The 15,000-nt window shown below is 41.3% G+C and overlaps 2 protein-coding genes across 8 annotated transcripts in view; one reads left to right on the top strand and one right to left on the bottom strand.

Moving 5' to 3' along the window:
- Positions 1–13,482, top strand: part of ripor2 (RHO family interacting cell polarization regulator 2) — a 130,815-nt gene extending 117,333 nt beyond the window's left edge. For 4 of the 7 annotated variants that reach the window (XM_061908509.1, XM_061908511.1, XM_061908510.1 and 1 more), the window contains exons 12-23: positions 616–745; positions 953–1,099; positions 1,273–1,980; positions 2,044–2,234; positions 4,487–4,649; positions 4,718–4,850; positions 5,981–6,133; positions 6,210–6,380; positions 8,744–8,946; positions 9,025–9,108; positions 9,235–9,325; positions 11,986–13,482. In XM_061908509.1, the coding sequence (XP_061764493.1) occupies positions 616–745; positions 953–1,099; positions 1,273–1,980; positions 2,044–2,234; positions 4,487–4,649; positions 4,718–4,850; positions 5,981–6,133; positions 6,210–6,380; positions 8,744–8,946; positions 9,025–9,108; positions 9,235–9,325; positions 11,986–12,086 (2,275 nt within the window). In that variant the 3' untranslated portion in view covers positions 12,087–13,482. The remainder of the gene's footprint in view (positions 1–615; positions 746–952; positions 1,100–1,272; positions 1,981–2,043; positions 2,235–4,486; positions 4,650–4,717; positions 4,851–5,980; positions 6,134–6,209; positions 6,381–8,743; positions 8,947–9,024; positions 9,109–9,234; positions 9,326–11,985) is intronic. The other 3 variants (XM_061908512.1, XM_061908514.1, XM_061908515.1) reach the window with 1 other exon arrangement.
- Positions 13,483–13,916: 434 nt separating this feature from the next.
- gmnn (geminin DNA replication inhibitor) overlaps positions 13,917–15,000 on the bottom strand; it is a 6,078-nt gene continuing 4,994 nt past the window's right edge. The window contains exons 4-7 of the mRNA XM_061908528.1: positions 14,921–15,000; positions 14,781–14,863; positions 14,583–14,693; positions 13,917–14,377 (exon numbers count right to left, since the gene is read on the bottom strand). The exon at positions 14,921–15,000 is cut by the window's right edge and continues 68 nt beyond it. Of these exons, the coding sequence (XP_061764512.1) occupies positions 14,288–14,377; positions 14,583–14,693; positions 14,781–14,863; positions 14,921–15,000 (364 nt within the window). The 3' untranslated portion in view covers positions 13,917–14,287. The remainder of the gene's footprint in view (positions 14,378–14,582; positions 14,694–14,780; positions 14,864–14,920) is intronic.

The raw sequence follows: 15,000 nt of genomic DNA on the forward strand, positions 1-15,000 counted from the left end.
TCAAAGCGCTTTGAGTAGTTTGAAGATAGAAAAGGGCTATACACGTATTCCTCGTTTACGATTGTGAACTGTCTAAGTCAGGGGTCGGGAACCTTTTTGGCTGAGAGAGCCATGAAAGCCAAATATTTTAAAATGTATTTCCATGAGAGCCAAATAATATTTTTTAACACGGAATACAACTAAATGTGTGCATTTTTAAGTAAGACCAACATTTTTAGAGTATAATAAGTCTGTTATTGTTTTTAATAACATTATTATTCTGAAGCTAACCAATAATAAATAAAATACGTATTACCATTAATGCGACTTCTACAACAGGTGCGGTAGAAAACGCATGGATGGATTAAAATGCATGAGAATGTTTTATATTTTTGACATTATTGTGATTACCAGCAGAATTATTAATTGATTATTGTGTTAAGCAATGTCAGGTAAGATTAATTTGAGAGCCCAATGCAGTCATCAAAAGAGCCACATCTGGCTCGAGAGACATAGGTTCCCTACCCCTGGTCTAAGTGTACATTGATAATGTTTTACTGCCCTCTGGTGGTTCGCGTTGGGTCATTACACCCAGCATCATATCGGTTTTACCCTATGTTGGCTCCCCCTTTGCAGCCCCTTCGACGTGGAGGACCTTACACTGTCGTCGGGCAACGTGAGCAAAGCCACAGCGCTACAGAGGCGGGTGTCTGTTTACAGCCAGGGTACACCGGAGACCCCCACCTTCCAGGACGCCTCCTTCTTTGTGAGTCTTCCAGGGTTTTCTGGAAGTCGGTTAGCTTTAAATGTCGTTGTTTGGACACAAATGTATTTAACATTTTCCCCCCAAACTAACCCACTACCCCTTTCCGCATTTCCACATGAACCTCCCCCTCCCCACTTTGTATGTCACTTTAAATGTGCGTCCACTCCCCTTGCTTCTCCTAATTCCCTGCACGTGCGTCATGTAAAGAAGTGGCGGCCATATCCCGTGGAACGCCAGCGTCTGTCCTTCCTGCACATGCTCAGAGATGCCCTGCTCGAGAAACTCAGGCGCACTCGCTCCTTTGGGGACCTGGCCTCGCTCCGGCCTAGACCCAAATCCAGTCTGGAGGTCTATGTGAGTGTGTGAGGCACCCTTCCCCCCCACACCTAACACCCCGCTCCTGTGTGCCCACATCCCCGCTTCCAAGACAGAAATTCACCCCCGCCGCCGGCATTTTTGTTTGTTTTTGTGTCTGCACGCTGCATCTTTCACTTTCAATTTTTCAAACAAAGTCTTTGTCCTTTCAGTCGACTCTACCAGATGACGTCTTTGAAAATGGCGGCTGCGGCATGGCCGAGTGCAAACGGCTCTCGTTCACCTTCTCCGAGACCTCAGCGTCCACGCCCAGCCCGAGTCCAGCGCCTAGTTCCCACTCCCCGGCCCAGTCCAACCCCGAGATCACTGTCACTCCCCCCGAAACGAACACGTCCCCCTCCAGGCTCCCTGCGGCCAGAGAGGGCTCGATCGCAGAGGAGGATGAGGAGGACGGTGAGACGGGCAGCAGAGGAAGCGCCAGCATGGCCAGCGACGAGGTGGCCGAGGACTCCGAGTGGGAACGCACCGAGTCCCAACGCAACTCCAGCGGCTCTAACCGCGGCTCAGACGCTCCTTCCTCGTGTTCAGACGGTTTTCTGTCAACAGTGGCGCCGGAGGACGTCTTTTTGGACCATGCAGACGAGCTAAAGCCGGTGGAGCTAGACACTGAAGAGTGTGGCAACCTGACACGGCAGCTGGTGAAGCGTCTAACATCTTCAGAAATGCAGGGCGGTGGCAGCAATTTCTCGGAGAGCGTGGGAAGCCCGAGCTGGGCCGGAGAGGGAAACAGGGCCTTTCTGGAGAGCAGACTGGAGGACGCCATCCACGGGCTGCTGATGACACTGGAGGCGCTGACACATCGCTGCAGGGAGCTGCAGGACCTGGAACAGGAAGTCATGCGGCTTGAGGACCTGCTAAAGGTAAAAGATCAAACGGGTCTACAGTTAAAACAATTTTCTAAATCTCCGCTCTCTTGTGTTCAGTGTCGCCTACCGGGTCACAGAAGTCGCTCGTCAAGCCTCAGCCTAACGGTGGAGAGTGCATTGGAGAGCTTCGATTTCCTCAACACGTCAGACTTTGACGACGAAGACACCGGAGACGACGCTGCTGCCGCCATCCTCAGCATGCCGTCGCAGAGGTCACCAATCTTTGATCCCGACGGCGAGAAAATCGGGTGAGTTTTAGATTTGAATAGCTAACAGGAAATCTCCTTTAAGTTCCTTATTTATACTTATGTATTATAAAATGATCCATTTACCTCTTAGAAATCCAAAATCTGGCTTTTTAATCAATTACAATATAAATTTTATTATTAATGATAGCATTAATCAATAACTGTGTATTAGGGATAGGAATCTTACAACAAATCACAATTTGATTCCAATTATTGGGGAGATGACTCGATTCAGAACAGATTCTTGCAATATATATATTTTGGTATAAAAATGTTTTTTTAATTATTCTTTTAAAATTATTTTGAAAAACGCTTTTCAGGAATCTTTTTTCAAAAATGCTTTTTAGGCCATAACTGCCCTTAATTGTTGTGCGCATAGGTTACACAAGCTCCTCTTGGTTGCTGACATGTCACCTGTTTTGAAAAGGTTTTATCATTACTATGCCAAAAATATATAATGTTACAATCGGTACAAATCCTAGAATTGATTTTGAAAGAAAATGTTACCCCAAGCATGAAATTTAATCATGAATTATTGTAAGATTCACATCCCTAAGACACGGAACAATTAATTAATGATATTACTATTGATAGCATTCATATATTTATTGAATATAAATTAGGGCTGTCAGTTAACGTGACAACGTGTTAACTATAAGTTACTTTAACGGCACTCTTTTATTTATTTATTTATTTATTTTTTACGTGTCATTAACGCACATGCGTCCTTTTAGACCCTCGGGATGTTCCACAGCGGGAGGGAATTGGCTGTGTTCTCTCATTACTGATTAGTCACAAGCAAGAATAATAGAAAAATAGTGATCAAAAATGGACAAAGAAAGGGGTACAATATGGAAATATCAGGTCCAAACCCATAAAAAGTTGTATTCTCAACAAGAGAAGACTATTTATTGCCGTGAGCCAGTGACACTGGACCAAATGCCTGCTGTGCGTGTCGTTTAAAAAGGTGGGGGGTGCTTCACTTCTATGATTAGGTCACAGTAAAGCTACATTGATAAGATTAAATGTAGATTGTGTTATTGTGATTGCTTTAGTAATGTGGCTTGAAAGCTAAACAGAAATAAAAGACGGCAGGCAAGAAGTCGAAAGGGAACTTTCAATTGAGTCGAAAGGGAACTATTGCAAATAGTAAGGTCCGTCTTCAAAACATGTCAAGACACCTTTCTTAAACCAATAACACTTAACTGATTTAAAAAAAATAAGCGCTAAGTTTTACATCTGTTTTAACTCCATTAACAAAATTTAAAATGTATAAAATGTGTTACATTAAAATCATGCTTTGTCAAAGATATTTTGTAAAGTAATCTGTGATGTTTGCACCTAAATGAATTCTAGTACATCAGTTGAGGAATATGGTGGGAATATTTCTGGCTGGCTGAAATATTGCGTAAATTATTTCATAACATATAAAACAATAAATAACTCCTCAGTAACAAAATGTTACACAGGCTGAATTTATAATAATTAGAGAAGGTTAAGCGATTGTCATGCAGCAGTTTGAGGACCATTAACTTGTACAACATGTAATGTATAAAAATATCAAAATTATTTATTCAGCTAGAAATTTTACAGATTACATTTCCAAACATCTTTGACAACCAAAGCATGATCGTAACGATCCACATTGTGTGTTATTAATGCGTGAAACTAGTATCTACACATGGAAATGTAGGTCTTAACGTCTGAATGCAAGTGCTCCTACAAATTCTGTATTTCTACGAAACACAAAATCTGGACCAACAGGTAATTTTTTAAAATTGTCATTAAAAGTGGGATAATGTCATTTTTGTGTTGAGCTGTTAAAAAAAAAAAAATAAATAAATCACAATGTTTAAAATTTTTTTCGTTAAAGCAAACTAATTGTCCAGTTATAGAAATAAATACTTGAAAATGATCCATCTGCGATTAACTTTAGTTAACTTTAAAAACAAATTAATCACAATTAAATATTATTTTTTGAGCACTCCTACTGTGTATACACTTGATGGAGGACAACAAGCCTCAGGCTTCGCTAAACATCTCAAAAATATAGCATGGAGCTCAGAATCTGCTTTTAATTACGTTTTCCGGCCACAATCTAGCGTGATGTTGCTGTTTAAATGTGATTGTAATGTTAGAATGTAGCTCTCATAGCTATGCTTGTTTTACTAACGTTTACCTCTTTGTGTTATGTTGTTTTATGTGATCTATTACATACTTTTTCCTCTTATTATCGGCTGCCCTCCCTCCAGTGGCCAGCATCCAGAAGCACGGGGCCACCTGAGTGAAGCCCTGACCGAGGACACCGGGGTGGGCAACAGCGTGGCGGGAAGCCCCCTGCCGCTCAGCACGGGCAACGAGAACCTGGATGTGGCAGTAGTCATCCACCTGCAGTACTGCAACCACCTCATCCAGGTAGAAAAGACCTCACCAGTAACCCCCTAGTAAACATACATGGACACTAATTGGCACATGAATGACAGCTGCTGACGGGAGCTGTGAGCACTTGGCGGCGGCGGGGCGTTCTCCTCAAGCTGTCTGCTCAGACTCAGCTTCTCGAGGAGCTGGCGGAGGTCATTGTGGACAAAGAGGGGGCGCTGACCTCAGCGGCTGATGGTGGGTGTCAGAACTAGCACTAATGCATACTTAATACTTTTTAATGCAGAGGTCTTCAACGTTTTCCAGGCCTACACTGATGGGGAGAAAGAGCAGTACCACATACTTATATATTTTGTATAAAATTGTGATTGTATTTTGCATTGAAATGGTCCTTAAGGTACCATGTTATTGTGCAATACTAACGATATTCAAATACCAGTATTGTGCTGCTAATAGCTAGCTAGCAAATAGCGCTTTAATAGCCAGCTGGCATCGTTAACTGGTAACTAATCTGCCAATTGCTAACATGTACTGTATTTAACTGAATATTTTTTTCGTGTTATATGTTTTAATTTTCTCATTGAATTACTGCATCTTAGCTCAATGTTCATGTGGACCTAAAGACATAACAATTTTGAAAAAATTACAGGGAGACATGAAAAAAATACTTTTTTTTTTTTTTTAATGGAGTCCAATATGTAATATATATAACATCATTATTTTTTTCATGTTATCCATCCATCCATTTTCTACCGCTTATTCCCTTTGAGGTCGCGGGGGGCACTGGTGCCTATCTCAGCTACAATCGGGCGGAAGGCGGCGTACACCCTGGACAAGTCGCCACCTCATCGCAGGGCCAACACAGATAGACAGACAACATTCACACTCTAGGGCCAATTTAGTGTTGCCAATCAACCTATCCCCAGGTGCATGTCTTTAGAGGTGTGTACCCGGAGGGAACCCACACATTTATGGGGAGAACATGCAAACTCCACACAGAAAGATCCCGAGCCCGGGACTGAACCCAGGACTACTCAGGACCTTTGTATTGTGAAGCTAACCCCTCTTTTACCGTGCTGCCCCTTTTTCATGTTATGTGTTTTTATATTTTCACATTGAACTACATTACCGTGTGTTGGCTCAATGTTAATGTGGACTTAAAGACATAACAATTGTGAAAAAATTACAGTGAGATATGAAACTTTTTTTTTTTTTAACCAACCAAAAAATACACGGCCCTCTGAAGTACCTCTGCGGACTCCCTAGGAGTTGGGGATCCACTGATGAAGACCTCTGTTTTAATATGTACTTAATAGTTCTTTAATGGATACATCATATGATTGGTTGTGTTGTTGTGTCCATGTCAGTCCTGCCGGGCCTAGCAGAGCGCGAGGCTTTGATGTCTCTGTGGTCTGAGTGCAGCGGGTCCACCGGTCTCTTTCACACCACTCTTGACCGAATGTTGACCCGCATGACGCAGCGCTACACGCAGACGCTGCAGGAACTCCGTTCTAACGCAGGTTTGTGTTGTCGCCCCTTCAACTTGACGCAAAGTTGTGAGTAACTGTAACCCGTCCGTCTCTTCGTGCTCCGCAGTCATCTCTTTGGTGGTAGGCGACATGGTGGACCGCATCGACCTTGTGGACTCCAAAAGTCCCGCCTCCACTCTCTGTCAGGACGTCATCACCGTCTTTCAGTTCCACAGTTACGTGGTGGAGCATGAAGTTGGAGACATGGGGACACACCTGCTCCACCTGGCCTGCGAGGGTAAGCAATCATGGTGGGGATGCAGGACACTGACTACTATGATGGTCCTCAAAATGTGTACTGCCAGTACCACCACTACTTGAATATGGTTTCATATTTCTTTATTTACAAGTTTTAATTATGTGGTTATTTTATGTACTGTAGACTCCTGCTTTTTGTGTGGTTGACGTTGCAAATGATGAAAAAACTAACGTACCTGCAAAAAGCGTACAGAGTACATTGTTGTACTTAGGGCTGCACAAATAATCCAATCACGACTGAATGAAGGTGATGACTTGTCTAAATAAGGCCAGGAGACTCGAATGCAAGATTAACAGTTTATTCTACAAATACAGTACAAAGTCTGCCCTGCTCTCTCTCGATTGTCCCTCTGTTTACATCCATATATGTGTGTGTTCGCGCGTGCGTGTGTGTGTGTGCGTGTGTATACTTAAAGTATCATTGTCAAGTACCATTATCACTGAAGGTTGAGGCTAAACGTTTTACACACCGAGAGCAAGCCAGGAGCAGGCATGTTAATAGCTAGGCTTACTGATAAGCTACCTTGAAACAACACCAAGAAATAAGTGAAGTCTAAGAAGTGTATAAGCAAGTGCAGGGGTAGGGAACCTATGGCTCTCGAGCTAGATGTGGCTCTTTTGATGACTGCATCTGGCTCTCAGATAATTCTTAGCTAATGTTGCTTAACTGATTAGTAATCTATAATTCCGCTGGTAATTACAGTGTTAAAAATAACGTTCAAAATATAAAACATTCCCATGCATTTTAATCCATCCATCCGTTTCTACCGCACCTGTTCAAGAAGTCGCATTTATGGTCAAAAGTATTTTATTTATTATTGGTTAGCTTCAAAATAACAATCTTATTAAAAAGAAAAGGAGATGCACATGTTTAGTTGTTGTAATCTGGGAAAGTCCAATTGAAAGAGGAGGCGTAAAATTCTTTCGTCAGCGTGTGGGATGACACTGTACAAGGGTACAGGTCTACGAGTTTCTCCTCATTGAGCTTAATTGAATCCAGTCTCTGTTTGATTCCTTGCTTCTTGTCTGTTTAATAGATGTCATCAGTGTTTGAACCTGACAGTTGTATTCAGTGTTAAAAATATTATATGGCTCTCACGGAAATACATTTTAAAATATTTGACTTTCATGGCTCTCTCAGCCAAAAAGGTTCCCGACCCCTGCCTTACAGCAGAAAGTAAGCAGTTATTAATAGGAAATGAACACGTAGATTAATAAGAGTAGAGAGAGGATAATATAACATAGCTGTGGTGCGTTCAAGGACTGCAGAAGAACGCGCAAAAACTGAACGCCCGACAAGAAACATTATGGATGACAGAAAATTGTGGGCTTCCTGATGCCGACTCTGACATGAAGGCACTCAATCTGTAACTCCCTCCAAACAGCACTGACGCAATGGCTTTCTTGAACTGATTTATTGAAGGCTTTCTTTCCCTTCAATTCACCGTGAAAACTGTTAATAAAATAAAGCACGTTACAAACGTAAAAATAATAACATGCACAGCATGTGAATCAAACATTTTACTGAAGTAAAATACAAACAGAAATGACAAATACCTCTTTGGCCTGCATGCTTCTTTTAGGAGGAAATTGTGATGTTCTGGCTCTTATAGCCCAGACGCTGAAAGTCCTTGTGACACCTGAAAGTCCTTGTGACACCTGAAAGTCCTTGTTACGATCAGTCGCTCTCTTTATCCCTTCTCATTGCATCAAACAAATGTTCACTCATACCCGGAAGCAGCTTCCTTATATCCGCTCACAGACCAATCGAGACACTTCAAAACAAAAGCATGCCCACAAACCCAACAAAAAGGCATGAAATCACATTTTTAACCATAGTAACATAAATAAAGCCTTCTCATGAACTTTTATACATTTTGATTTAAATTCCCTTTTATGAACTTAACTTATTCTGTTTTTAAAGAAATAAAACCAATTATGATAATTATTAGTCGCAACAGTTACACAATCGCGTGCAACTGTGGGCCCCATCTCAAAGTACACTTGTTTGAGGACATTTTGAGAAAAAAAATACAAAAAGTCGCTAAATTCTTGTGCTTTCAACGTTATTTTACTATTTGTCCCTCACAACATTATTCTTCTCAGCTGCGAATTATGCAAATAAACATGACCCCACCACCAGCAATAGACAGATTGTCGTTTAATAGCTTTCTTCCTGTTTCCGATTGGCTAGAAATGTTCTTTCCATGAGAATATATTTATTTACTCCACAGTCAACATTGCAGACAGAGGAAATGTGTTCCACACATTCAGACACAACTGTGGTTACGGTGGCAACAGTAAATACGCTATCCTCCTCATTAAGTATTTAATTTTAAACAGAGACATTTGCGGAGGTCCTATGCAGCGGAGACGCCACCCGGTCTGCGTCCTTGCTCGAGGAGACGCCGCCGTCCTCCCTGTGGCCCCAAATCAGCACCTTGAGGACGTTGGCGTCGCTGCTCACCGCCGAGGACCCCCGTCTCAACAAGGCGGCGGCCGACTACCTCGGCTCCGCTACGCTGCACGGACACTTTAGGAACAAAGTGAGTGACTGAGCCGCGTGCGGTACGCACAAAGATTGTTTATTGCAGTGAGACGTTACCGTGTTTGTCTGACAACAGGCGGTGGAGTACTACACTCGGGCACTGTCGGAGGCGGGCGTTCAGAGTCAGAGGGCGGCATGTGCGGCGCTCAGCTGCCTGCAGGTCAGCTTTTCCCTAATTTTTTGATATCTTGTTACAGTGTAGGTGTACCTAATAATATAGCCTGTGAGTGCATTTGTTTACAAATCAGCTTGTAACTAAAGTGCATCCTACATTTTGCGCGTGTAGGCTGTGGAGAGTATTCGAGCAGTGGTCGCGCTCTGCGACTCTGCCGACGAGGAGCTGCGGCACGTTGCCATAGAAACGCTGCTCACATTCGGTGAGTGTCATCCATGATTACGAAGTTTATAGAAATATTTAAGAGAATACTCTAGTAGTCTTTTTTTCCCAATGCAATGTGTCTTTAAACTCTGTAATGTAAAAAATAACAATAAAAAAGAAAATAACAATAAAAGATACTTAAATAAATATTAATAGATACAATTATACAACATACCGCTTGATACTTGTGCAATGGTGTTTTCACTTGAATTGATGATCCATTCCAGAGTCAAACTGTGACCATCATAATACCTTCAATAACAGCATGTTTAAAGTTGCAGTGTAAAAAGCAAGTTAACCCATCCATCCATCTATTTTCTACCGCTTATTCCCTTTTGGGGTTGCGGGGGGCGCTGGAGCTCATCTCAGCTACAATCGGGCGGAACACGGTGTACACCCTGGCCAAGTCGCCACCTCATCGCAGGGCCCACACAGATAGACAGACAACATTCACACTCACATTCACACACTAGGGACCATTTAGTGTTGCCAATCAACTTATCCCCAGGTGCATGTCTTTGGAAGTGGGAGGAAGCCGGAGTACCCGGAGGGAATCCACGCAGTCACGGGGAGAACATGCAAACTCCACATAGAAAGATCCCTAACCCGGGATTGAACCCAGGACTACTCAGGACCTTCGTATTGTGAGACAGACGCACTAACCCCTCTTTCACCGTGCTGCCCACTAACATTAATAATAGAGTGTAAAAAAAATTAAAATATTCCCAAAGACATGCACCTGGGGATAGGTTGATTGGCAACACTAAATTGGCCCTAGTGTGTGAATGTGAGTGTGAATGTTGTCTGTCTATCTGCGATGAGGTGGCGACTTGTCCAGGGTGTACGCCGCCTTCCGCCCGAGTGCAGCTGAGATAGGTTCCAGCATTCCCCTCAACCCCAAAAGGGACAAGTGGTAGAAAATGGATGGATGGATGAAATGTCTTTAAAGTGTAAAAACAAGTAAATTTATTCATATATCCATCCATCCATTTTATACTGCTTGTCCCTTTCGGAGTAGTGGGGGACAAGATATCTAATGTTCGAACTGAGAAACTTATTTTTTTTTTGTTGCAAATAACATTAACTTAGAATTTAATGGTAGCAACACATTGCAAAAAAGTTGGCAGAGAGGCATTTTTCCTACTGTGTTACATGGCCTTTCCTTTTAACAACACTCAGTAAACATTTGCGAACTGAGGAGATCAAACTTTGATGTTTTTCAGGTGGAATTCTTTCCCATTCTTGCTTGATGTACAGCTTAAGATGTTCAACAGTCCGGGGTCTCCGTTGTTGTATTTTACGCTTCATACTGCGCCACACATTTTCAATGTGGGACAGGTCTGGACTACAGGCAGGCCAGTCTAGTACCCGCGCTCTTTTACTATGAAGCCACGCTGTTGTAACACGTGGCTTGGCATTGTCTTGCTGAAATAAGCAGGGGCGTCCATGATAACGTTGCTTAGATGACAACATATGTTGCTCCAAAACCTGTACGTACCTTTCAGCATTAATGGTGCCTTCACAGATGTGTAAGTTACCCATGCCTTGGGCACTAATACACCCCCATACCCTCACAGATGCTGGCTTTTCAACTTTCGGCCTAAAACAATCTGGATTGGTCTTTTCCTTTTTGTTCTGGAGGACACCATGTCCACAGTTTCCAAAAATATTTTGAAATGTGTACTCATCAGACCACAGAACACTTTCCACTTTGCATCAGTCCATCTTAGATGAGCTCGGGCCCAACAAAGCCAGCTGCGTTTCTGGGTGTTGTTGATAAATGGCTTTGGCTTTGCATAGTAGAGTTTTAACTTGCAGTTACAGATGTAGCGACCAACTGTAGTTACTGACAGTGGTTTTAACTAAATATGTATACTTTTTTTTTTTAATTGGCCAAAAAAAAGTGTGTCAGACTTTGTTTTCTTATGGACACTATATTATATTCCTTTACTTTTTTATGAAGCCAGACATTAAGCAGAAATCCGAAACGTAGGTAAACTGGATATCTAGCGTAGCGCTTTTATTTTGAAGCCGGAAAAGTGTGTGACTGGTTTGAGGTATTCTCTTGGCATATTTTGATGTCTGATCGACTGCTTGCAATAAAAATAGTCTCCTTTCAACATCCTGCCGACAGTCTTTTCTTTTCTGTTGAACTTTTATGTCTTCTTACTCACTAAATCAGTCACTGTAACAAACTAAATGTTATGTTAATCAGTGCATCTTAACCTTAATCTGAACACTGAAGTGAAGCACCACCCACCTCTAGAACGATTCGTGCAGCAGGTGTTTGCTGCAGAAATGTCTCCTCTTCTCACAGCAAAAAATAGTCCTTTCTTGTTGGGAGAACAACTTGCCATGGTTTTCAACCTGATATTTCCATTAGGTTGACTTTCTTTGCCCATTTCTGCTCGCTTTTGGCTTATGAGTAGCAAGTGAACTGCAGCCAAGCCCCCCTGCGACGGCACGGCTCGAGGGTCAAAAAGAAAGTGTTTGCATTAATCGTTTGTTAAAAAAAATTGTGCCATTATTGAAATTTATAGTTAATGCGTTATCCCGTTAACTTTGACAGCCCTAATATCTCTCTCTCTCTCCCTCTCTCTCTCTCTATCTATATCTCTATGAATGATAAAGTGAACATAAAATTGTGTGTTTTGGCAGGTGAGGAGGGGCGTCTGGCTTATGAGCAGCTGGACACGGTGCCGGGCGAAATGATACGTTTGGGCACCCGGCGAGGAAACGCTGTCACGACTGCCTTCTGAGCCAACATGTCACATGAAAAAAACTAAACTATGGAAACCTGCTAGCGGTCTCACTATGACAGGGAACACACACTCCCTGTCATTTTTGAGGGTTTTAACTGGAATCACACACGCTTGTTCACTCCTTCACTTCATTAACCTTTTTACTGTGAAAGCTTCATCGATTTTTGCACTTGTAAAATACTCAGCCAGTCTCATGTGCCGCTTTGTTCCGTGTTCTACAACTTCTAGAATGTTCCTGGATGGCCACCGTGTGTGTCGTGTTTCAGGGAGGCTAAGAGAGGACGTGCAGTTTTTCAAGTGCAATTTTGTATGTACATAGTTATGATTCATGTCAGGCAGGTTTCCTCACACAAGTTGATGGGGTGAAAATGTGATTAGGCCTTTTTTTTTTTTTTTACATGGACCGTCCTAAAAGAGGCGTGGCTTCAATTTCTTGTTTTTTTACTTTACTTTGAAGAATAATTGAGAAGGGGATGTTTGTCATTCTGCGCTTGGCATCCTAAAATTCTCAACTTTTTAATTGTACTACTGAGATCTTATTTATTATTCATATCATTATATTGTCCTGCATTATACTGTATACATCGCAGGACTTTATGGGTTGTATATTTATGTTCTCAGCTGGGTTTTTTTTTATTCTAAACATTAAAAAAAGGTCTCTATTGTTACAATGTGATGTCACTCATGCTTAACTTTAATTTGAAGTTTGAAGTAATTCAGTCATTATTTTGGGTAAAGCAAATAGATTATAGTTCCTGAATTTAACAGATTTACTTTAATACTGCATTTACGTACTATTGTGATGTCAATCATGCTTAACTTTAATTTGAAGTTTGAAGTAATTAATGAGTCATTATTTTGGGGAAAGCCAATGGATTATAGTCCCTGAATATAACAGATTTACTTTAATACTGCATTTACGTACTATTACCAAAGGCAAAACATTGTTTGAGGCAAATGTATTTTTAGCAAATTTTGTCCAGAATACAATTAAAACCTTTCAAAGCACAATTAAAACTTTCTGCTCAATGCTTCAAAAGCCATATGAAGTGAAAACTATTTTTATGGAATAGAAATTGCCCTTTTGTATAACCTGTAAATGTGTGCAAGTGAAGCTAAGTTACTTATTTTTTCTTACCTACAGTACAAAAATGGTTGAAGTTTTTACTTTTTTTCCCCACATGTGAAAAAAACTGTTAGTGAGCTCTCATTTTAAATAAATTGCAGTCGACCAGTGTTATGAAAGCATAGTTGGTTGTCTTAACTTCATCTTTGATTAAAAGAAGTTTAACTATTGAATTTGCTCAATCTGTGGTATTGACTCGACTGTAAATGCAGGAGAACTTGTTCTGATTTAAAAAGTTGCAATAAAGTTTATTTTTGCATATTTAAATGAACTGGCGGATTTTGTGAATAAATCCTAAATATTGCATGTCTGCAAATGTTTACATTGGACCAACAGTATATTTAAAGGCCTACTGAAACCCACTACTACCGACCATGCAGTCTGATAGTTTATATATCAATGATGAAATATTAACATTGCAACACATGCCAATACATCCTTTTTAGTTTACTAAATTGTAATTTTAATGGTGGGAGCATCATTGGCATACAATGCAACTTGTTCCCTTATTTTTGTGATGCCCCTAAGGAATACCACCCTGTACACATCTAAAACCAAGTGTCAAAGTAAGCCATAACCAATGCAGGTGGGGCCAAAACCCAACCCAAGGGTCATTTACAGCGAGAAATGTCTATTTGTCCACAAAATCCTCCAAACAAAACACTGCTTATGTTTAAAAAAAGGAAAATGACCACATTGAATCATAGCTCTCACTGCAAAGTTTATCACTGAATTAAAAATGAGGGGCAGAGAGAGGGTATTCAACAAGCTGTGAGAAAAAAAAAATGTAATTGTGATGCAATATTAACATCAAGTGAGGTCTTACAGGATGCAATTCAGTCTGGACAAAGTCTGTTACACAACAAATTACAACTTGGTTCATTTAGAATATGATTCAAAGTGTGCAAGGTGGGGTTGAGGATCATAAATCTGTCAAAAGGCCCACCTTTATGTTTAAAAAAAAAACAGAATAATTTACTTATAGAATCCTCATAGTAGTGTCTTTAGTCAATCCTGCTCTTTATCTTCTTCATCCTGGTCTGAAGTTTGCTCCTTTTCTGTGTCACTGCAATCATACTCTGTTCACTTCATCGGCGGTTTCCTGACCAAGAGCCAGTCCCCTCATTTCTTCCAGGTTGTTTGGACTCTTCCCAGTCAGCCTCTGTATGGATTGTATGATATTTTAATTATGTCTAAAAGTAGATTAAGTGTACAATAGCAGCTCATTTAAAGCTACAGACAAGGACGCGTTCCAAGAAGTGCTTTAAACCTGCATACATGCCAGCAATGAGGCTAGATAATAAAGATTCCAATGGGACCTTTTAGACCAATTTAAAATCTGAAAAATACTAAAACCAGATTTATACCTCAATCATGTCAGCCATGTACTGAACATGCTCAGCCAGCTCTTGCAGTTCGTCATTCTCACCCTTCAGCTGAGCTATCTGTTCGTCTCTGGCCTCAATGTCCTTATGCAACTAGTGAAAAAATGATAAAATGTTAGAGCAAATAGGTACTGCAAAGGTCAGGGACAAGAGTGTGGCAACATTCAGCGATGAACTCACCTTCTCATTCTCCTGTAGAACATTGAACAAGGCTTTGCGTCGCTCCTCCGCCACCTCTTTCCAGTAGGCGGGAGGCGGAGTTTCTAGAAAATGAACATATAAGCTAGAGAAAAGGTTCATCAGCAGTCACAGGCGCTCACCTTTCACCATGAGCTCGTACGCGTCATTGGCCAAGTCATCCTTCAAGGTGGAAACAGTTTGAGTTGATTTGACTTCCACC

Source organism: Nerophis ophidion, linkage group LG08 (assembly GCF_033978795.1).
Source record: "Nerophis ophidion isolate RoL-2023_Sa linkage group LG08, RoL_Noph_v1.0, whole genome shotgun sequence".
Taxonomy (NCBI): Eukaryota; Metazoa; Chordata; class Actinopteri; order Syngnathiformes; family Syngnathidae; genus Nerophis; species Nerophis ophidion.